The following is a 24,374-nucleotide window of genomic DNA, read 5'->3' on the forward strand; positions in this document are numbered from 1 at the left end:
AAAATGTAAATAAAACAAAGAAAAAAGGTTTGATGAACTCTTTTGATCAAATGAAAAATTTTTATTTTTATTTAATTTTTTTCTTAGTTTTTAAATAGATTTTTAAATAGAAAAAATTATCACAATTTGTTATTCAATTTCAATCATATAATTGGCTGATGAATTTTTTGATGATGATGATGATAATGTTTGAATCGGTGTAATCGAATTACGATGATGATGATGATGATGATGATTTTTCTTTGTATTTGGTAGTTTTTTTGAATTAAAAATCAATAAAATTAATAATAAAAAACCGATTAAAAAATCAATAAAATCAAATAAAGATGCATATAGTAGATCTTGATCATCCGAATCGGAATAATTATTCGAACCATTTAATGGTGAATATTGACGAAAATAAAACCATGCTAATAGATTATAGAAAATAATCAAACCTAACAGTAAAACATGACATGTTAGATAGGTTAATTTCGCTGGATTTGTTGATTGTTTTGTTGCACCCATTATACCAAGTATAGCAACAGCTAAATAAAATAAAAGATAAAATATAAGATTTAATGATGAATCGGATGATGATTGTTCCAGATCAAATACGGATGAAATTGTTGTTGTTGTTGTTGTTGTTGAATTATCATCATTCAAATATATTGGTTCAACAAAGAAATTTGTTAATCTTGATTGATCTTTCATTGTTTCTTGAAAATTAAAATAAGTTAATAAAAGTAAAAATAATGCACTTAAACAAAGACAAATTGATACGGTATTTAAAATTAAACATAATATAAATAGTATGGTTATCAGAATATTCGATGTGATTAACATTTTTCTTTGGTCAGTATTGATCACTGATTGATTGATTTTTCATTATCGATAAATCGAGAATTTTTTAAATTTCAATAATCAAAACAAGCAACCAATCAACCATCAACATAGGCAATCAATTTAACGAATGATTCGAAACACAAAAAACAAGCAAAATTCAATGAAAACTGAAAACATTTCATTCCTTGCCAGCAAATGGAAGAAAATTATGTAATGGTGGTGGTAGTTTTGGTAAATGTTCTCTGGCTGACTGACAGGCTGCGTGTAACCAATGGTTACTCTCTCCAAAGGTTCAATGAAAGTTCAAGTTCCGTTTCTAGACAGAAACATAATTTTGCATTTACATAATTTCCATATCGATAGAAAATGATTCATATCCGAATCAGAAATAATAAAAAAAAACATTAACATGATTCTCGATCATTACGATAATTATATGTCATTGATTTTTCATATGAGGAAAATATTGTCCATATGTCATCACTGTCCAAAAAAAAATCACATTGATATGTGATTGTTACATATGTTTTTTTTTGAAAAATTCGGGTAATTCTGCTTTTTTTTCTGGGGCAATTTCCGAATCGTGTAATGCTGTGGTCCCTTGATGATCCAAAAAAAAAAAAATATTTTAAAAAACCAATCGATCATCGTAGAGATAAAGGAAAAAGCCAAAAAAAAATTGATCGACTTTACAGAATCAATTTTACCATGATTTCACATTTTGATAGCAACAACTTTGGTATAAACCGCATCAAAATGGGAAAAAATGAAATCCTCATATAGGCCATACGAGAAAAAAAAAATCATTTCCCGAATTGAATCGATAAACCATCAAAATGTTTAGGTCATATGCAGGGTTGATGTTTTCTTTTTTCGTTCTTCAATTTTCTTAAAGATGTGAAATATTGAGGACATCTTTTTGCAGTTTTGCTATGATGATGATGATGATATAGCACATATCGGATGAAACAAATTTTTTTTTTTGACATCACATACAAACAAACCAGTAAACTAGTCACTTTCTATATAGAGGAATTTTTTTTACAAGTCAAAAAAAAATGAGCAAAAATAGCATCCGAATTGGAATTGTTTTGGTCATCAGAATTTGCAGTGGTGATGAGTTTCAACAATACTCATCACCAATACCACCACTACCATTATATCATCGTCATCAATAGTTATTATTTAATTACATTAACCCCGATCCTAGAAAAAAACAACAAACTGCTGTCAATCATTTTGTTGAAAGCTAATTTTCCACATTGATCACAATTTGAGGGTGCCTTTTATTTGGTTATTGTTTGATTTGTTTTTGATTAACGAATGTCACCAGTAAATAATCGTAATAATGATGATGATGATGATCAAGTATTATCGAATGATCATGAAGATAATGACAATGATGATGATGATAATGATGATAATGATAATGATGATGGACAAATATCATTGGAATGGTTGGAGAAAAAATTTGGCCGTATGCTTGAAATATTTTTAATCATTCAATTCAGTTTGGGTATTTGTTTATTTTTTACTGGAATATTTTTTCTAGTTTGGGCAGTAGCATCAACGGCAACTTTACAAGCCGGATCATATATGTTATTAGCATTTTTTATTATCGGTAGAGCATTATTAGGTATAATCGGTTATTATACAGAAAATTTTTGCCTACTTTTTTCATACGGTGTTATATTATTGGCTACATTTGTTTTTCGAACAATAATTATGATGATTAGATTAAAAATAATGGTATCACCGGATCATCAATTACCGATACCACCATTATTACAAGCTGCACCGGGTGCAATGTCAACATATATTGAGCTAATATTGGCCATATTTGAATGTTTACAAGTGTTTGTAACATTTTATCTATGTTGGTTATGGACAAAAAAACGTTCCATATCACGTGAAGAAGATGAAACAAAATTAACATTAAATATTGCTAATGAAGTAGCACGTTACTTACATCGTAAAGAATTATCCATGATACAAAATCGTAAAAAAAGTTCAATTTTCATTGATAATACAGATTCGAATGAAAAAACATCCAATGATAATAATGTTGTAGAAAAACGTAGAAAAAGTTCAGCAATTGATATGCGAAAACAATCAATAATGATTGATCAACAACAACAACAACAAAATACCAATGTAAATACCAATGTTATCAATAATCCATCATCATCGTTGTTACCGCAATCATCAATACCGTTGAAAAGTATTCTTCATCAACCAAATATTACGACATCGATAAATCGACAACAACAACAACATCAGGAATCAACATCGACAACACAAACTCATCAACAACCATTCAATGCTATTCATGAATATCATCATCAATGTCCAATTAATCGACAATATTCATTGACAGTTCCACCACCAAACTATCAACAACAACAACAACCGATTGGTGGTTATCATCATAATCTTCAAGCTGATAATCATCCACTTTATGGTAGTACATTACGTTCAACAGCAATCGAACATGAATATTATGAACCAACACCAATTTTATTCGATGTTGCTGCTGATGAATATGTCGATGATGATGATGATGATGATAAAGAATTAAGAGAATTGGAAGATTTCAACAACAACAATAATAATAATAATTATGGTCGAATCGGTGATTGTTCTCGAATTCCATCACAAATGTTTTATCGTAATTATCAAAACAATGATGATGATGATGATTATAATGATCGATTATCATTACCACCATCAAGAGTACGATCACCAGTACCACCATATGAACAATATAATCATTCACCATTATTATATGAAAGAATGGATAAAATTCATCAACATTATCGTTATCAAAATTATGGTTCAACAAACAATTATGATGATGAAATGATGGTTGATAATCATCCTCATCATCATCGATAACATAATACATTGGATTAGACAAAATCAATACAGTACAGAACATATAGCAGAATATTTCATCTTGATGAAAATAGATATGTGTAACTATATAAAAATTAAATGTAAAATTTGTAATTTTTACAAGATAAACAATAAAATGATAAACTTACAAAACCAAAAAAAAACAACTGTTTCAACGAAAATCAGGATAATGATGTTGTTGTCATAGTGAATATTAATAAAAATAATAATGATTCAAAAATAATGGTCATAACATATAGTATAGAATTGGATGACCAATTGATTAAATTTGGTGATAATGATAATATCGATGATGATGATGATGATGAATGAATGGTTAATGTTTGTTGTTGATCATAACAATTATTATTATTATTACAGATCCATGATTGCCATAAATTTGATGTATATAATCGTAATAAAATTGATAATGAAATCATAATTATTAATATAATTTTCAATATGAATATTAAACGAAATTGTTTTCGATAAATTATTAAATTATCATTATCATTATCATCATTATAATAATCTTCAATGAAAATATCATCATCAATGTTTATTCTTTTTCGGTTACTTGTATTTCTTCTTCTTGCTCTTGTTTTTGATGATAAACACTGGACAGGTGTTGTTCGTTGATGATCATTATGAATATCGATTATAAATATTATTGATAATGCAATTATAACTTCAGTAATAATTAATGAAAGTTGAAAAATTGCTAATGAATAATATGAAAATCCGGATGAATCGATTGGAAATGTTAATGTATTTGAATGATGATCATGATTGCCATTATTATTATTATTATTAAGAATTAAAAATGGAAAATCATTTGGTACGGATGAAATGAGCAACATAAATAGACCGCTAACAGCAATCAACAACAATAGTATGGCCACAATTATTATCAATATACAACGAATCATTCGATCCATCGATGATGTTGATGATGTTCTACTACAACGATTCATAAGTAAACATTGTGAATCTGGATGATTAGATTTACTACATGATGATGATGATAATGTTGATGAACGATTCATCTTGAATCAATGAATAAAATTCACTTGATGGTTAATTTATTTTAATCAATTTTGCCAATGAATATTGATTTGAATCTTTACGTTCAAAATAGAGGAATGAAACGGTATAAAACTGTTCAAAATTATAAAATTAATTAATTAATCAATCAATCAACTAATCAATCATTATTCGACAAACCTCAAATTCAGAGAAAAAAATGATTCGTATAAATAATGAATTCCAGAATTCTGAATCATTACCATCATATTATCATCAATGATCAATGTTGTAACACCGGTCAAATTATCATCATTATTGTGATTGAAAATTTATAAATATCAAAGATCAATATAAAAATACTAATGATTATGATGAATATTTGCCGATGGCAAAATATTTGCAATTAGTTGTTGTTGTTATCGTCGTTATCGTATTGGACATTTGAAAGACTTTTATTTTTGTTTTGGTTTGGCTTGACCAGACAACTTGCTAATTAAACATTGACATATCGCTGGTTGGTAGTTTCTTACGAATGATAAATTTTTTTAGACAATTTTCTTCGATTGGAACAAACCCAAAATAAAAAGTCTTTAGTCAAGTGCAACGAACCAAAAAAAAAAAAAATGTTGAAAGAGAAATGGGTCAAATTTGCCCAAACAAAATACTTGAGGCAAGATTTTTTTTTCGTTTCGCTCAAGATTTGTTGTAAAAATGATGATAATGATGGTACTGGTATTTGATTTCAATTATCACAGACATCACCATTGGAACTTCGAACAACAACAGTAAATAATAATTTTCCAAACGTAAAAACAAACAAACACCATTACACAAATGTATTTGGATCTGGATCACTTCAAAAAAGTTATATTGTGATTGTCTTGACTGACTGAAAGATTGTTGGATGTTGTTGTTTGTTGAACTAAAGAGAGAGAAATTGATCGTCTTCTCTCTATATTTTACATCTTGTTATGTTCGAAAGGTACACTTTCAGTTATGAAAAAAAAATAATGGTTAGATAAGATAATTTTCACATTTCCTTATTTTGTTCCGTGTTTTTCTATGTGGACGAAAGAAAAGAAGAAAACTTTCAACGATTCAAACAATATGTAGACTTGATAAACATTATTTCTGTTTCGTTTAGTGGTTCTTCAAGATTGATTCAGATTTCGGACGGGATTTTTTTTTAAAGAAAAAGAAAAATTCAATGTTTTCGAATGACTAGACAAGATTGACGATATCTTTATGAATAATAATACCAAAAAAAAATTTGACATTCGACAATGATAATGTCTTTTTTGTTTTCCAGTAATGGCAACACGCTTAACAACAACAACCGAAGAAAATGTTTACCGTTTGTTTTGTTTTTTGAAAAAAAAATCAATAGAAAATCTTCGTAACAATAACAATTTTTTTTAAAAATTTATGATGATGATGATCATCATCATCATCATCATAGATCGATTGCACAATTGAGCAATCCATTTTGTGAATGGTTTGTTGTTGTTGTTGTTATTGTTGATTTAGGACTTTGTTCCAGGAACAGTAGTTGCCGTAAACAGAGAATTGTTGTGATCCAAAAAATGGAAGTGTCCATACCAAATATCTATATAACGGTTTCCAAAAACCAAAACAAACAATCGACACGTGATTGCGGCTTATTTGAATCAATTCAGAAATTTGATTTTTTTTTTGGCTTCAAGCCTTTTCGAATCCATGGTCATTGATAGAAAATTGATGAATTTTTCAATTACCGGTTATCAGGTGTGTGTGTGTGTGCAGGTGCATCAAACAATGTTAAAATTTACTATGGGTGCGGTAATTGAATTGATGTTGTTGACAAAAATAACAACATTTTTTCATGTTGAAAAGGATGTTGCGTGATTATTTTTGTTGTTGTTGTTGTTGTTTTTTGACAAAACAAAATAATAATAATAATAATAATGTCAACAACCGACACATTCGAACGAATCAACAAGGTCACCATCACATTAACATCGAACACATATAAATTCAACATCAAATTGATTAAGGAAAAAGCCAATTATTTGATTGATTGATTGATTGATCAAATGGCCATCAAATGTCAATTATAAACACACACACACACACACCGAGAGATTACATTAGCTTCAATGAATATGTACATTGTTGTTGTTTGGGATATGATCGACACCAACACACACCAACAAACACAGAAAGATTTGAAATAATCGAAATGAAAAATTTTTTTTTCTCGGTTCAAAATGAATGTAGGATGTGAAAAGAAATCGAATAAAGATTTAAAAGATCCTACGCAAACAAACAGAAACATAAAATGACATAAGATTTCTTTCACCAAAAAAAAAGTATACTTTCCTTTCCAATTTTTCATGTCGAACGACAAATTGTTTTTTTTTTCCAATTTTTTTCAGGCAATAAAATTTTCTCAATAGGTATAGATGAGATGTACAGGTATTGTTGATTAGATTTTTGTTTTCATCTTAATTTTTCCCCGTTTTTTTTTTTTTATTTCTTCAAAAAAAAAATCATATGACTTGTTTGAAGTTTTTGACGTTTCAAACGAACAAAAAACAAAAAAAATTGATGGAAATAAAAAAAAAGGATTCGAATGGCTATTTTAACTTTCTAAAAACATTCTGATGATGTTAAAATAGATAATATTTGTGTTTGTGAGTTCCTTTTGGCGCGGTTAAAATCGATTCGAACGATTCAATTGAAAGGATTCGATTTTTCAAAAATTTCTTTTCGATCTTTATTCATTTATCTTGAACGAAAACTTTTTTATTTTTCAAACATTATTTATTGATCATTATCATCGATGAAGATACAAAAAAAATGATGAAAAAATCAACAAAAATTAAATGGTAAAGAATTTTGGTTTTGGTTTTTGGGTATGTCCATTTGTCTTTTGTCGTCTTATCATCATCATAATGATGAATGAATGAATGAATGAATAATGCGATAAAGATAGATAGATAAAGAGATTTAAAAAATCAAAAAATAACAAAAAAAAAAAAAAAAATAACAAGAAAAAATGAATGAAAAAAAAAAGTTAAAAATGTTTTTTTTTTACAATCTTTAAATATCCATTGTGCATTGTGTGTGTGTGTGTATTTTATGTAATTTTTCTGACAATTCTTCATTATTCAGTCGATGGATGATCGATCGATTGTTTTTTTTTCTTCTTTCGAATGATGATGATTCGGCCTTCAATCAAAAAAATGAAGAAGATATTTTTCTGTCAATTTCTTTCTCTGTTTTATATTAGGTAAGTAATTAATCAAAAAAAAAGGATTGAAACAAACAGAAATAATAATTCTTTCTTTCTTTTCTTTCTTTCTTTGAAATGTTTGATTGTATTGTAGCCATTGTATTAATCATAATTAATTGATAATAATGATGATGAAGAGAAGATTTTTGGTTTTCCACCATTACATCAACCAAACTTGAAGAATCGATTCGATGAAGAAGAAAATTTTCAATCAATCAATCGATATGTGCGTGTGACATAAAACATTTATTATACATGACAAGCAGACAAACTGAAGAAAAAAAATAACATCATTTACAAGGTTTGGCTATATTTGTCGAAAAAAATATTAATGATAATGTCACCAATGTCGTATGGATTATGATATTATTGAAATAATGTTTGTTGTTTATAGAATATCATACGTTTTTGTTGTCGTTCATCATTTTGTTGTTGTTGTTGTTGTGTAGTTGTTAATGTTTTCATTGTTGTTGTTTTTTTCGGATTATTTGCATCTGTTAAATTTTTATTCGTACGATTATAACCAGTCACGACAAATATATTTTCATTTCGTGGTAATGTTGTTGATGAGGTTTTTGTTGTGCTAGTTTGATCAATTGCAATCATTGTATCACTTATTGTTGATTGTAACTCTTTTGGTTGTTGTTGTTGTTGTTTCCATGATTCAGGATAACGATAAGATTTTACATATTCTTCATATGTTTTTGGATAAACTCTAGCAAAAAGATTTACAGATGTTGATGATGGTCCACTTTTAGTTGTTGTTGTTGTCGTCGATGTTGACGATGGAAGAAATTGATTTGTTTCACCATTATTATTGATTATCGTTGTTGGCGGTGTTGGTGTTCGTGATGATAATGTCGATGACCATTGATGAAATGTATCATGATGATAATCTTTTTGTTTTCTCATCAAATCATTTGTAGGTGATGGTGTTGGTGATTTAATCATCGATGGATATGTTGGACTCATTGGTCTTCGTTGTTCATTCAACACATTCGATGTTGATGATGATAATGATGATGGTGTTGTTGACAAATGACTTGTATATGGTGATGTATAAGTTGAGAATAAATTTCTTGTTTGACTTAGATTTGTTGTTGTTGTTGTTGTTGATGAAATGTTTTCAACATTTTTTGATGGATAATATGATGGTGATGATCCAAATAATCTACCAAAACGATATGATGATGATGATGATGATGGTTTTGTTTTTAAATTCATATCATTCGTTTTTGTCGTCGACAATGTCATCGTTGTCGACGAAGTTGATGTCGTTATCGGATCATCATCGATCATTTGAATATTTGTCGATATCATTGTTATCGGTGGTACAATACTTGGTGATGATGAATATAATCGTGATGTTATTGTTGGACTTGTCATTATTGTTGTTGTTGTTGTCATCGGATATGATTGTTGTTGTTGTTGTTGTTTTTCATTTGATGATGTTAACCGTGATGATGAGGTAAGATAGGATCGATAATTTGGCTGTGTCGTTGTTGTTGTTGTTGACGTTGTTGCGGTTGTTGTTGTCATTGAATATAATACACTTCGTGGTAATGTTGTTGGTCGTAATTGTGTCGATGATGATGTTGGTTTGGATTTATTAGATTCGGGAATTTTATTCGCCGTCATCGTTGTCGACGATGTTTTCGTCGTACTTTTTGGTAATGAACGATATGGATTATAAAATGGTTGATTTGTAAATTTATTTGATTTTTGTTGACGAATTGGATCTTCTGTTTTTCTTGTCGACGATGATCGTTGTTGAAATGGTGGTGGCGATCTAGGTAATGGTATTGGTGATCTTGTTGATCTAGGTAGTGGTGGTGGTGGTGATCTTGGTGATCTTGGCGGAGGTGATGGTGAACGATAATGAATATAATCATTGGATAATGTTTTTGGTCGTTCACGATGACCACCACCACTTCGTTGATCACGTGGCAAAGAATGGCTTTGATTTTTTTGACCATAATGTTGTTGTTGTTGTTGTTGTTGATGATAATGATGAGGATGATGATGATGATGATTATGTAATAACATTGATGAATCAATTTTTAATTTTTCATCCAATATTTGATTCGAATGTTTAATATTATTATTACTATCTTGACTTGCTGATGATGATTGTCCACTATTGCTACCATCGATAGCTATTGCTACTGATCCGGTTCCAATTGCTCCGGTTTCGGTTGTTATAGTCGTTGGACCACTATAACCAACACCCGAATAACCAGATGATTGTTGTTGTTGTTGTTGTCTTGATCGTGATGATGATGATCGATGATGAGGATGACCATTCATTATTAAACGATTCGATGGACTTCGTCGTCTACCACTTTCATAGATATTATTATTATGGCTCATCAATGAACCATTATTACTGTAGATTGCATTCGAATCTTGAAATTGTCTTAATAATTTTGATGCTGATAATTGTTGCTGATGGTTTTTGGATTTCACCGTAGAAGATGATGAAGAAGAAGATTTCTTTGGTTGTTTTCGTTGATGATAATCAGAATCAATTTGATGTTTTGATAATTTGGATTTTGGTTTTTTAAATTTAAATTTATTTTTAAGATAATAAAATTTTTCTTTTGTTAATGGAAGAGAATTTTGTGTTGCCAATGCCAATAAAATAGCAAAAATCATTAAAAATATTTTCAAAAGACTAGATAATATTGTTAGACTGGCTGTTGTATCCATTAAAAAACGACCACTTTGATGTAATGGTGTTGTTAATGACCAAATCAAACGAAATATGAACACAATAAACAAACATAATCCATATGTTAATAACAGGCAAAAATGTTCACGTAATGAACCAATCAAACCGATAATACCAATAAATACCATTAATAAACTAATTAATGTTAATTGTGAACCAGAAACAGTTAAATGTTGCATTGAATTTGGTTGTATTAAACCAGTTAGAAAACCAGCTAAACCAATTGCAATTACAGCCGAATTTCCGGCTATTAATGAAAATTTTAAACATTTTAATGAACTATTTTTATCCATTTTTTGTTTGTTTCGATGTTTCGATGTTTCGATCGATGATTTTTTTCGATGTTCCGTTTGATGACGATAATGATTACGAAGATAATCAGGATTTAGAAGATTGCTTCAAAGATTGATTTCATTTTCTTCCATGTTGCTGAAACAAAATATTTGCTGAAAATTTTGCTGAAATTTTTTTTTTTGAAAATAAAAATGAAAAAGAAGAAAAACTTTAATGAAAAAAAAACTTTTAAAACCAAACAAACAAACAAACAAGCAAACATTAAATCATAATCAAAATGATGATAATGATGAGCTGATGTAATACACTAAATGTTTTCTCGTTATGTTATGTTACGTTGTTTTATGAAAATATTCATCACATGAAAACATTCATTCATCAACAAATGATGCATCTAGCATCATCCAAACTATCAGGTTTTGCTGAAAAAAAAATGATACATTCCATTTTTTTTTTTCGATGCGTATATTTATCGACTAATAGTATAACTACAGGTTAAATATGAAGAAGAAGAAGAAACGAATACAGGATATACCTGACTGTCTGTCTGCCTGCCTGCCTGCATGTTTTATGTTTCGTTTATAACAAACAAGCATCAATGTTTTTTTTCTTTCTTTTTTTTTTTGGTTGCAATCGAATGCATCCACAACACACAGCACCGCACACACACAAGCTTTTATCATATCCAAAAATCCAAGAGAGAGAGAGAGAGAGAGAGAAACATTACCATCAATTTACACGGATGATGATGATGAAAACAGGGAGTAGCAATCAAGATGGATGGATTGAATGAATGAATGAAAAGAATGAAAAAAACAGGTAGGAATGTGGTAGTATTGTGGCGTCATTTCACTATTCATTTCAGGATGATTCATTTTGGCAAACCGAAAGAAAATTGTTTGTTTGCTTGTTTGGTTGTCTTTACGAACTTTATTTTTCATTGAAAAAAATGCATTTTTTTCGGTTTCTTGGATCGATGAATTTTTCGGTTTAGAGTTTTTTCACTCACTCACTCAACCAAACAAACAAAATCAAAAAAAAAAATCAATTCTAGCTTTCAACCGAAACAGAAAAGACATTGAAAAAAATTTTGTTTTCAGGATTGAGAGAAATAGGGCCAACAACCTGAGCCCAGTGTTTGTTTCTGTTTATGAATGAACGGAATGAATGAAATGTTTATGGTTCACTGATCGAAACAGTTTTTTTTTCTCCTCGATTATACAATGTCGATTGAGATAAACATGATTTGGTTGTTGTTGAAAAAAAAACTGAAAAATATGAAAAATATGAAAACAAAAATTCCATAGCAACCATGGATATATCATCCTATCCTCACTACCACTACTGCTAAAACTGAATTTGAATAAAAAAAAGAATATGAATTTTTCATTTCATTTCACTAAAGCCAATGATGATTATTCATTATCATTGAATATTTTTTTTTACCTTTGATAAAAAAGTGATAAAATGATAAAAGTGGTAAAATTTAACGATATTTTTTTCTATCTAAATAGACACACCAACACACATATAACATTATTAAATTCTTTTCAGGTGTGTCATCGTTTGTTTGTTTGTTTGGCTTGCTTTTTAAAAAAATGTTTTTCACAGAGAATAAAGGTGAAATTTGCGAACAACAACTAAACAACAGCAACTTAATTCATTCATTCACATTTGATTTGAAAAAAAAACAACAAATTTATTTCGGTGAAGAAAAGAAAGAAAAAAAAACATTGAATTGATGAGAATCATTATTCGCGAATGAAGAAAGCAAATGAACGAAAACAACAAAAGTTTTACCTTGAAACGAAGAAATTCCTTTCTTATTGCATGCAATTTTTTTTGTGACAAAACAAAACAATTAGAGAAAATTTTTATTCACCAAATCAAATCAAATCAAATCAAATCAATCAAAGTAATGGAAATAATGAACGAACCTTGATTGAGAATCAAGAAAAACATTGAAAAACATTTTCATTAAATCACACAACAGCAAAAAACAAATCAGAGAAATCGATTGATGAAATGAAACAAAAAATTCACTTTCTCACTTCATATTCCACGACCTTTTTTCACTTTCTCTCCCAAAAACACAAAAAATCCCTTGCTAAATGGAAATAATAATAACAAGGAAAAAACTAATAAAATATAAAAACACCAATTGGATGCCTGAAACAAACACAAAAACCAAAACAGAAAAATTATCTTGATGTTTATTTATTTACAGTTTTTTTTACAGTTTTCCTCTCGGGCAAATACAAACACGTAAGACATCAGTAAGTAAAAGTAAAAAAAAATGTTCACCATCATCATCAGGTAAACACCATTGGAAAAAATGTTTGGAATGTTTGTTTGTGCAACTACAAAAAAAATAAATATTTGGCCATCATTTGAAAAACGAAAGAAAATGAATGATTGAAGAAAAGGAAATAAAGGAACAAATGAATGTGAAATTGGAGAGAGAGAGAGAGAAGAAATAACGTTTTTGAAAAGAGAATGAAAAAAATCTTAAAAAATTGTGAATAATTTATTCACAATTTCAAATGTCATGGAGAAAAGAAAATTGTGAGAGATTTTCGTTGCATTGCATTGCAATACGAAAAAATAGACAGGTAAGTGAAAGAGAGAGAGAGAGAGAGAGAGAGAGAGAGAGAGAGAGAGAGAGAGAGAGAGAGAGAGAGAGAGAGAGAGAGATAAACATCTTTACCTGTTTTGTTGTTGTTTGAATCGATGTAAATTTTCAAATGTAAAAAAAAGACATTTTTTCATTTGGTTTTTTTTTAAATACCATATTTATTTTATTGTTTTGTTTTGGAATTGGAAAATTTTTACGATGAAAACATATATTGGAAAACGACGATAATCGTTGATTTTCATGATTTTTTCACTGACAAAAAAAAATCCTTTTTTTTCCTTTCATATTTGAATCGCTGATTGATTTGATTGACAAATCCCAAATATGAATGATATGATATGAGATTGAGATGGAAAAATCAATGATATTTCTTCTCATTGATTGATTGACCCACAATGATATTGATGTGGATTGATTGTTTTTTTTTGCTGAAAAATCTTTTGAAAAATTTCAAATTTTCTTAATTGAAAAAAAAACACAGGTGGTGGTGGCGTCATCTGATACTCGACAATCAAAATGAAAAGAAAACATTTTTTCTGTTGTTGTTGTTTGAATTTTTAATCTTTTTGTTTGATTGGATTTCAAAGATTTGAATTCCAAGAAAGATTACATTTGATATTTTGATGAGAATTTTGCAAGCGCGCCAAAAAAAATTTTCAAAAATTTTTTTTATTTCAACAATTTGACCTAATGACTGTAGATATAGTTTTCGATCCATTTAAATCGTCAAGTGCTGCCACCAAAGAGCATGTGTGTTTATCATATCAAATGTTTTGTGTTTGATTTTTTTTCCCATTAATTTTCCAATGTTAAATCCATGTTTGATTGTTTGTGACATATCCATTTTGGAATTAAAAAAAAATTTTTCAAATTTAATCCATTTTCTATTCCGTGTTTAAGGTTTTTTTCGGTTACATACGGCGTCGGCTTCGAAGACGATAGCAACCAATCAAAAAAAAAAACTCGACACACTAGCTCCACCGCTATCATCATCATCAACAACCAACCAACCAACAGCTGTAGCCAACCATCAAAAAAAAGAAAAGAAAAAAAAACTCACAAAAAAAAAATGAATACTTGAATTGAAATGAGGAAGAGAGCTTGAAAATAACAACAACAACAACAACGAATAGCTTTTTTGTTTGTTTGTTTGTTTCATTATGTGATTAGAAAAGAAAAGAGATTCCCCCAAAAATAAGAAATCCAAAAATCGAGTGAAAGTTTTTTTGTTTTAATGAGAAATCAAAAAAAAACTTCAACAACAACAAAGAGCAAGAACAAAGAACATTGCGATCGATCGATCAAAGAATCGAATGATCTTTGTGTTTGATGATGATTGACAACATTGAATTTAACCATCATCATCATCATCATCATCATTTTCTTCGATTCATTTGAAACAAAAATATACACACCATACCCCACACGCCAATTCATCATAATTTTTTTTTTTTTTAAACACACACACAAAAGAAAAAATTCCAATGAAAATGTCATCATCCTGATTTTGATTCATACATTGTTTTTTGTTTTTGTCAAGAGAAAAACAGAAATTCTCGACAACCAAACATGATTATATCGATCAAGTGAAACCAAACAAAAAGATTCGAATGTCTACTTTTATCTAATTGTTCGATCCACATGAAGATCTTCATTCTGATCATGATGATGATGATTTTTTACTTTTTGTAAAAAAAACACCATATAGATAGAAGTTAGATAGTCGTCATCGTCGTCGTCGTTTATCATTATCATCCATCAATCAACCAACATCAGATATCAGTGTCGTCTGTTTGATTTTGATAAAATAATTTTTTTTTTTGCTGCTGCCATCACAACACACAGAAATAACCAAGCACACAATAATTGTTGTTGTTTTGTTGTTTTGTTTGCTTCAACGATCATCAACATTTTGGAATTTATTCCTTGATGGTCATCGAATCAATAATCATCAAAGTCCATCATTATCATCATTCGACAAATCACCAAAAAAAATATGTTTGTTACCCTTATCTTATCACCACCGTTGTAGCCAAACAAATCAGAAAAAAAATCCTTTCATCACCAAAAAAAGAAAAATGAAGAAAATTTTTTTGAAAACGTATCACATTCATTCAGAGAAACAAAAATGATGATGATGATGTTAAAATGACTTTTGCTGTTGATTTTTCATTTTTTTTGTTTTGTTTTGCACATTGATTTTTGAATGTTGTTTGGTGTGTTTTTTTAGTTTGAACTGTATTGCTGCACAACTTTTTTTCCCAGTTTGATTGTGATATTTATTCTTTGAAATTCTTGAAGAAAAAAAATGATGGACATTGATGATGAATATTCATCATTTCAATTCAACCATTCTACAAAAGCAACAACAAAATTGACTGAAATTCCGATTTAAGTAAAGTAAAAAAAAGTTTTTTTTACATTCAAATCCCTCGATTGTTAAACAACAACGAAACAATCATGAATGATCAATCAAATATAATGATTTTACGTAATGGTACGTGGGAAAATCGTTGTAAAAATCTTGAAGAATTAATACAATTAAATTATGGAAAATATCCAAAAAATCAAATTGAACATGAAAAATATTTAAGTTTTATATTTGAAAATACAATTGATTTATTATTGGATAAATCATCATCAATACCAAATGAATGTAGACATCGTATTTGGCGTTCATATTGTAAATTATTAAATGGACAAGCTGAAACGATTGGTATGTTACGTTATTATTTATTCAATACAATATTGAATTTGGATAATAATGATGATAATGATGATGATTATGATGACATTCCTGATATAATTGATTTTCTTGTCGGTAAGTTTGTTTTTTTTTTTTTTAATGAGGAAAAACAAAAAGTTTTTAATAACATTTTTTTCTTTTGGCTGTTTTACATAGTGTTGACTGATTATGGAAAAATATTGTTAAATTATGAATCGAAAATTGCATATTTTATTATCAATCTTATTGATTGTTTGTTTGAATCAACAACAAATGTTGGTGGTGGTGGTGATGGTCAATTAAAATTAAATAAATATGAAACATTAATGCAGCAAAAATTTTTAAAATTTATGATCAATTTAATTAAATATAATGCTACATATGTTGCATCGGATAATTCAAAAGCATTGATAAAAATGATACGTTATGTTTGTTCATTAGCATATCAATCCAAATCAATTATGGAATTAGAATTGATTTATGAATTTTTAAATGTTGTATTAAGTTATTCACATTTACCAACAGAAACATTAAGTCAATTTATAGTTATATTATGTATTGGTCTTAATCGTGATGAATTATATATAATTTGTCAAAAAATTATGCGTAATTTAATTGGAACATATCTTGGTTATGATGCATTAACAACATTACATCATATTATTGAAGATGAAATTAATTTTAAAGATAAATTATTAATACGTGGTGCTGTTTATTTTCTTGTACAATCATTATGGGGTAATATGATGATTAATCAAAATGATAAACAAAAAACAACAATTAGTGCAAATGTTATATTACCATCATTTAAAATTTTATTAAATAATGATATGGCTTCTAGTCCTTTAATTGCATTGGAAATTGCAAATGGTATACAAATGTTTATTATTGATTCGATTAATCAAAAATCATCATCATCATCATCAACTATATTGGAAAATAATCAACGATCATCGAATGAATCAATAAATTCATTAAAAAGTTCGAATATTATCTATCAATATACATGGGATCTTGTATTGGATGTTTGTGATATGCTTGTTAATAATTATCTATTATTAATACAAAATGATACAACAATTCAATTGAAATCAACAATACTTTCAATATTAAAATTATTGGAACGGTTAGTTTTTTTCAATATTATTACTATTGATGAACATTATTTTGATGATGATGATGATAATGTTGAAGATATTGTTGTTGATGATAACAATGGTGATGATAATATGGAATATTCATTAAGATTTTTATCAAATAATGAATATTATATTGAAAAAATTTTTACCATTTTTGAAATGGCTAGTGATCATCTTACGGTAATTATTATTATTTTTCGTTCGGTCAATTTTTTTGTTAATTTTTTTCTGTTGTTGTTGTAAATTTACAGAATGAAACTATTTACAATCTGATTGAACATCGTTTGAAACATATAAATCATATTGATAAATATCGTTTCGATTTGGAATATAAATTAAAACAATTAAAACATGTTATTAACATATATTTTATATCACCGAAAAATAATTCAATTCGTTTGAAATGTTTGGAAAAATTGGAAAATTTTTTAAATGTTTCGACATTTTTAGATGCTGATGTAATTATTATTTGGAAATTTTTTTCAAAATTTTATCATTTTTCTTTTAACAATTAGGTTTTTTGGGAAAATGTCGCTTCGAATTTTTTCTCCATTTCCAATGATGATAATAATCGACAATCATTACGTGAATTGGCCATAAATTTTCTAATATTTTTGGCTAGAAAATTACAATCAAATAAAAATTTAATGGAATTTATTGAAATATTTGAACATACTATTCATAATCGATTTCGTTTATATCGTCAACATTCAATTGAAACAGTTTCATTGAATCATCGTTCACAAAATAATATTGGACCAATAATAACACATCAATTGTCGGCACCAAATAATGTAAATGAAATTAATAATATATTTGATGATGCTATTCGTTCGGTTGATGGTTTAATAATAATATTTATTGAAAATATTAATCATATACAATGTCATATGGCTGCTATACAATCATTTCGTTCATTGATCAAAATTTTAGCTTTTGTTCAAAAATTACATTATTTACATTCATTTTCGGGTGAAATGGATTCATTATCATCAACATCATCATTATATAATCGTACATTATCATTAATAAAACGAAAAATCTTTCATACAATATTATCATTACGTACAAATCGATGGGCACAATTAGGAGTGGTAGTTGATAATATTTCCACCACCACCACCACCACCACCAATCATCATCATTATCATAATCATGATACGTCCAATCAAGATTTAGAATCGATTCGTTTTTCTCCATACATATTGATTCGTGAAATAATGATTGTTTCAAATCAACAATCAAGTCCACCAATCAGTCCACAACGTCAACAAACATCGACAGTTGTTAATGAAACAAATTCAAATAGTCCCATTATAAATACCTCATCACCATTATCATCTTCATCAACAACAACAACAACAACATCATCGACAACATTATTATTTCATGGTGCATTCATCGATGCTCTTAAATTGATTATCGAAACAATACAATGTGAAAAAGATTGGTCAGTTTTACATTTAATATTTATTGAGCTTCCAAAAACATTAAAACATAAAGGTTTAATATTGGCTGCTAATGCATCGACAAATTCATCCAATCATTCAACACCATCATCATCGATGACACATTTATCTATCAAAACGGAATCAATTCCTGATCTAATGGTTAATGCTCTTTGTACATTTGTAAGTGATTTTTATTTTATTTTTGTGAACAATATTCTAAGCTAAGTTTTATCTCTTTCTTTCTTTTTGAATTTAGATTGATTTTGTATTGAATCGTTTCAATGAATTACATTTGGGTGAAGCAAAAATGAGCAAAGTAGATATACTTGTCCATATCTATAATTCAATTTCAGCCTTGGTTGGCTATAAACTACTGTCCACATCACAGGTATGATGATTTGTAAAATTGAACAAAACAAAATGAAACAAAAATACTTTTTATTCAAATAATCAGAATTCGATTGTAAAATATCTACTAAATGGTTTGATACATTTTTCATCAAAAATGTCCTGTCTTCGACAATGTATTGTATCATTAACAATTTGTTCGATTGAAATGCAAACAACAATGAATCGTTATCTATCCGATACTATTATGCAATTAAGTAAAATTACAACAACAAAAGCATTGGCCATACCGAAATTGGAATTTTTATCCAGTATGTATTTTATATTTGTTTTATTATTTTCAAAATCCTTGTTTAATAATTTTTAAATTATTATTATTTCTAGATATAATTGTATTTCCGGATATATATTATACATTTACAAATAAACAATATTTATCAATATTTATGATTGCACAATCATATATAAATCCATGTAAATATGGTGAATATACTGTTGCATTAGCATTACGTGTTATATCAATGTGGTTTCTTAAATGTCCAATACCATGTCGTATGGATTTGGTACATTTATTGATGAAAGGTTTTCAATATAATATACTAAAAGATAATGAATCAAATCAATTAGCATTATTAATGGCACAAAAATTAACAACCGATTCAACAAAATCCAAGTAAGAGATTTTTGTTTTTGTTAACCCTTTGTTTTATTTTCCACATTCAATTTATGTTTGTGATCCATTCATTTTTTGTTGTCTGTTTTTTGTTTGTTATTTTATGTTTTTTTTTTTGGTTTTGTTTTTTGTTTTTTGTTTTTGTTTCGTTTATTTGTTTTAACCCCTTTATCGTATAGTAGTAATCGTTTTTTATTGGCTTCAAGTCCACCACCACCTCCTTCAACACCATTAACACTTAATACATTTTCATTTCAATCTTTTAATAGTTTAAGTGGTAATCAAACAAATGATCATCATACACAACAACAATCATTTAATTTTTCATCATCATCGGCATTCAATATGGTTGGCCATGGTCAACAGCTTGGTAATGATAGTGTTATATTTGATCCGAATGATAAGGAAAAATCAAAATTTGAATTAGTTGAAGTTTGTATGGATATGTTAGCATCGAATGCATTTACAACATCATCACCGCTTCCATTAAAACCATCAATGATTGATAAATTATTGAATAAAGATAAAACACAATATTGGATGATTGGTAAATATCTATTATTATCATCATTATGAATATTTATTATTTAAATTCTCTTTTAATTCAAACATTTTATATATAGGACATAAAATAATACAAATAACAACAACTGGTTGTACATCAAGAGCAATGAGAAATGGTCTTTGTAATAAATGTCATTTAATATGTCATATGAATCGATCACCAAAATCAACAACAATAAATAATTCATTAAATAATTTAATGAATAATTGGAATGAAAAATTTAACAATGTAAACAATGATTTGAATCAATCAATTATTGCGAATAATTTTGATCAATCATTAACAACACAACAACAACAACAAGATATTGCAATTAGACGTCGACATCGTTCGGAAATTAATCATAGTACAACAACGAAAAGTTCAAATTATAATAATGATGATTATTTTATTAATCAACAACAACAACAACAACAGAATATGATTCAAGGATCATCATCATCAATTGAATCGGATTCAAATGTTGTTAGTAGATACTGCCGTTGTTGGTGCCAAACATGGGCTGAAATATTAATTCGTCGTTCAACCGGTACAACAAGATTTATACTACGTGTTGAAAATAATTTGGGTGAATTTCCAAATTGGATATCATCAAAACATGAAGATGATTCATTAGCTCAAATATTTGAAAATTCATTTCCAGATTTAAATATTGTATCCAATTCGAATAATGATAATAATGAGATCTCAAAACAGGATTCTAATCAAAATGATGATGATGATGATGCCAAATCCAACTCAGGGACTATTTCTAGTTTAAATGATCAACAAAAACAACCGCAGGAAAAAGCCAAAATTTCTCAACCAGTTAGTCGTGCTGCATCGTTTGGTGGTAGTCGTACATTACAAACTCATAATATAACCAAATTTTTTGATGTTCCACAAACACGTAATAATAATGATATGGAAACCGGAAAATATCGTAATCATCATCATGTTCGTAAGCTTGAAAAAGATTTTTCATTTGAAGAAAATACACCGAATGGTTCACAAACAAGTCTTGTATCATCCAGTGGTAGTGGTGATAATGAATCATCAAAAAATTTTCAGCCTTCAACAATGTTTCGTGATCGTGGACATACAATATCTGTGATGACACCGGTACAGAAAAGTTCCAGTTCATCATCGGCTTTTGGTAGTGGTGTAGGTCATCATGAATCATCAATGTCAGCATCGAATATAAATTTATCTTCACGGCAACCATTTTCACCCGCTGGTCTTTCACCACAATTTGTGTTTTTACAATTATATTATAATTCTATGTTTAAAGATAAAATCTGTCTGCCTAATTCGAATGTTGATTTTGAAAAACCTATTCAACTTGAACGTAATGATGCATTGAAAATATCGTTAAGTATTTTCGATCGAATAACGCCATATGAAACGCACAAAATTGGTATACTTTATATTGGTCCTGGTCAGACAAATAATCGTGCCGATATACTTGCCAATCGAATTGGATCATTTAGATATGCAAAATTTTTAAAAAATATTGGACAATTAATTTCGCTGGAAGATATTGATCCACGTGTATTTTATGTTGGTGGTCTTGGTGTTAAAGATGGTCCATATGCTATTTCATGGTGTGATCATCTTGTACAGATGATATTTCATGTTGCTACAATGATGCCTACATTAGATAATGATCCAAAATGTAATAATAAAATGGCACATATTGGTAATGATTTAGTTTGTATTGTTTATAATAATAGTGGTGAAAATTTTGATCTTTTTTCATTGAAAGTAAGTTTTTTTAAAAAAAGACTGAATTACTGGATTATCATCTAATTCATTATTTTTTTTTCTTATTTCAGAGTGGTTTTGGACAGGTAATGTTGGCTGTCGTATTAATAACACCATTAGAATATGATAGTAATATTGTCGAAATAAAAAGTAGAAAAGGTTTGTATAAAAAAAAAGATCATCATTAATCAAACCACAAGATGTATTTTGGTATATTTTTTTCTATAGAATTTGCCGAATTTATTGGTTACACTGAATCGCAGGTGTTATCGGATGATGCATTACCTGTTTATGTACGACAATTGGCTATTCATGCAAATGTAAATTTTGTTTTTTTAATCATCAACAGAATAATCAAATTTATGTTTTATTTATTTACATTCTAGTTGGGCGCAATGGTTTATCATCCAAAACAAGAAATGAGATCATATCATATATCGAATTGGCTTTCACGATTACGAAATATAAAACGTGTACGTAAACGTGCACAAGAACATTATCAACAACAACAACAACAAAATCAACAACAGCAGCAACAACAACAACAACAACATGGCCAAATGGATAATCATGAACGATATTCGAATCGAAGTAATACTATTGGTACAAGAATGGTACGACAAAATCAACAATCAACATCTATTGGTGATGAATCTATATCATCAGCAACAACAACAACAACAAATTCGGCAATTAGTCCAAATATTTATAACAGTGGTGGTGGTATTGGTAATTCATTCGATTATGAAACATTATCATCACAACGATTAGTGTTTCCGGATTTTACTGAATTTACAAAAGATTTTTGATTTGCATATGAATCATGTTTCCATCTAAAAAAATGATGATGATAATTAATGTCATTGTTGATTTATAATTTGACAAACAAACAAAAAAAAACAAGAATTTATTTTTTATATTTTCCCTAAACAAAACAAAAAAATTATCTCATTTTTCAATTTTCTTGTTTGTTTGTTTGAAGAAAAAAAAAATTTGAAAATTTTCCGGAAATTTTCTGGCAAATTTCCGGTGATCTCGATATTTGAAACTGAAAATTCTGTTGGGCTACCATAATCATAGCGAGCAAGCAAGCATGTGTGACACAAAGACAACAAATATTTTTCAAAAAAAAAATTCTTATTATTCAAACTCTGCCCTTTATTTAAATAATTTTTGCATGCAAAAAAACCAGAATAATTTGTTTTTATAATAAAAAAAAATCCAAATCTCTTTTCTTTGTCTTTTTTCAAAATGATTTTCCGTAAGAAAAAAAATTCATTCATTAAATCAAACTTTTTTCATTGAATATTTTAAAGGCAATTTTTAAGATTTTTTGTCTTTCCAAACGAAACAGAGAAAATTGATTTATAAAAAAAAATCTTGTTCGACTAGTTACCATAAAAGTCTTTAATGGCAACAACAGCATCCGTCGTCGATTATCAATGAATGGTGTTTGTGTTTGTGTTTGTTTGATATTTGGATGTCATCAAAAAGTTGTAATGTCTGTTTTAACCAAACCATCATCATCATTATCATCATCCAGCCAAACACACCTACACACACACACACACACACACCAACCGTGTTCAAATTTGATTTTTTGGCATCGCCAAGACAACGACGCCAACGCATTTTTAATATGTATCATATACGGTGTTTTTGTATGCTGGATACTGGATGATATAGAAAATGAAATGATAAAATTTGGCAATCACAGTTTTTTTTTATTTCGGGAATCAACAGTTTAGTAATCTCTCTCTCTCTCTCTCTATGGTTATATAGAGAAAATTTTGTTTCATAAATCCGCATCAATTCATTCAATTTTCATTCATTCATTCGAATGAATCACACACAATTTATTATTCTTCAGGAAAAAAGCATCTCTTTTTTTTCTCAGTGAAAAAAAAAACGATTTTTTTCAAGTATTATTCCAAAACAACAACCATGGCATGGTTTGTTTGATGCTTTGCATTTGTCTTTGCTTCTGCCTTTTCTCGGTGGTTGTCGTCGTCGTGCATTACACTCAATAGACATAGAGAGAAAGAAAAAT

The 24,374-nt window shown here is 28.3% G+C and overlaps 5 protein-coding genes across 7 annotated transcripts; 3 read left to right on the forward strand and 2 right to left on the reverse strand.

Moving 5' to 3' along the window:
* Window positions 1–40: 40 nt before the first annotated feature.
* LOC113792257 (uncharacterized) lies at window positions 41–1,802 on the reverse strand. The gene has a single exon (XM_027342172.2). The coding sequence runs from the start codon at window positions 823–825 to the stop codon at window positions 130–132; it is 696 nt and encodes a 231-aa protein (XP_027197973.2). The 5' UTR covers window positions 826–1,802; the 3' UTR covers window positions 41–129.
* A 346-nt stretch (window positions 1,803–2,148) lies between these two features.
* Window positions 2,149–3,804, forward strand: LOC113792253 (uncharacterized). Its single transcript, XM_027342166.2, has one exon. The coding sequence runs from the start codon at window positions 2,149–2,151 to the stop codon at window positions 3,718–3,720; it is 1,572 nt and encodes a 523-aa protein (XP_027197967.2). The 3' UTR covers window positions 3,721–3,804.
* A 159-nt stretch (window positions 3,805–3,963) lies between these two features.
* Window positions 3,964–4,719, forward strand: LOC142645622 (uncharacterized). The gene is made up of 2 exons (XM_075822269.1): window positions 3,964–4,048; window positions 4,541–4,719. The coding sequence occupies exons 1-2, from the start codon at window positions 3,964–3,966 to the stop codon at window positions 4,717–4,719; spliced, it is 264 nt and encodes an 87-aa protein (XP_075678384.1).
* Window positions 4,720–7,526: 2,807 nt separating this feature from the next.
* Window positions 7,527–11,245, reverse strand: LOC113792178 (uncharacterized). The gene has a single exon (XM_075822305.1). It carries the CDS (start codon window positions 11,042–11,044, stop codon window positions 8,387–8,389), a length of 2,658 nt encoding a protein of 885 aa, XP_075678420.1. The 5' UTR covers window positions 11,045–11,245; the 3' UTR covers window positions 7,527–8,386.
* A 3,192-nt stretch (window positions 11,246–14,437) lies between these two features.
* On the forward strand, window positions 14,438–23,555 carry gig (TSC complex subunit tuberin). 3 transcript variants are annotated; one of them, XM_075822270.1, is made up of 12 exons: window positions 14,438–16,501; window positions 16,583–17,724; window positions 17,796–18,002; window positions 18,060–19,175; window positions 19,252–19,383; window positions 19,450–19,654; window positions 19,728–20,016; window positions 20,196–20,563; window positions 20,640–22,324; window positions 22,396–22,483; window positions 22,553–22,644; window positions 22,711–23,555. In XM_075822270.1, the coding sequence occupies exons 1-12, from the start codon at window positions 16,141–16,143 to the stop codon at window positions 23,131–23,133; spliced, it is 6,108 nt and encodes a 2,035-aa protein (XP_075678385.1). In that variant the 5' UTR covers window positions 14,438–16,140; the 3' UTR covers window positions 23,134–23,555. The 3 variants fall into 3 exon arrangements, with proteins under 3 accessions (XP_075678385.1, XP_075678386.1, XP_075678387.1); XM_075822271.1 differs by having other exon boundaries at window positions 20,199–20,563; XM_075822272.1 differs by having other exon boundaries at window positions 20,286–20,563.
* The last annotated feature ends 819 nt before the right edge of the window (window positions 23,556–24,374 follow it).

Source organism: Dermatophagoides pteronyssinus, unplaced genomic scaffold (assembly GCF_027571235.1).
Source record: "Dermatophagoides pteronyssinus isolate colony J.1.1.1.1 unplaced genomic scaffold, Derpt_VIB-CSIC_2022.12 sq0016, whole genome shotgun sequence".
NCBI classification, from domain to species: Eukaryota; Metazoa; Arthropoda; class Arachnida; order Sarcoptiformes; family Pyroglyphidae; genus Dermatophagoides; species Dermatophagoides pteronyssinus.

Bases quoted from the DNA above. Each gene is read 5' to 3' on its own strand.
- LOC142645622 (XM_075822269.1), top strand. From the start codon at position 3,964: ATGGTCATAACATATAGTATAGAATTGGATGACCAATTGATTAAATTT. The intron at 4,049-4,540 runs AATGAATGGTTA...TATTAAGAATTA, and splicing joins CGATGATGATGATGATGATG to AAAATGGAAAATCATTTGGT.
- LOC113792253 (XM_027342166.2), top strand. From the start codon at position 2,149: ATGTCACCAGTAAATAATCGTAATAATGATGATGATGATGATCAAGTA.
- LOC113792257 (XM_027342172.2), bottom strand. From the start codon at position 825: ATGTTAATCACATCGAATATTCTGATAACCATACTATTTATATTATGT.
- gig (XM_075822270.1), top strand. From the start codon at position 16,141: ATGAATGATCAATCAAATATAATGATTTTACGTAATGGTACGTGGGAA. The intron at 16,502-16,582 runs GTAAGTTTGTTT...TGTTTTACATAG, and splicing joins TATAATTGATTTTCTTGTCG to TGTTGACTGATTATGGAAAA. The intron at 22,325-22,395 runs GTAAGTTTTTTT...TTCTTATTTCAG, and splicing joins TTGATCTTTTTTCATTGAAA to AGTGGTTTTGGACAGGTAAT.
- LOC113792178 (XM_075822305.1), bottom strand. From the start codon at position 11,044: ATGGATAAAAATAGTTCATTAAAATGTTTAAAATTTTCATTAATAGCC.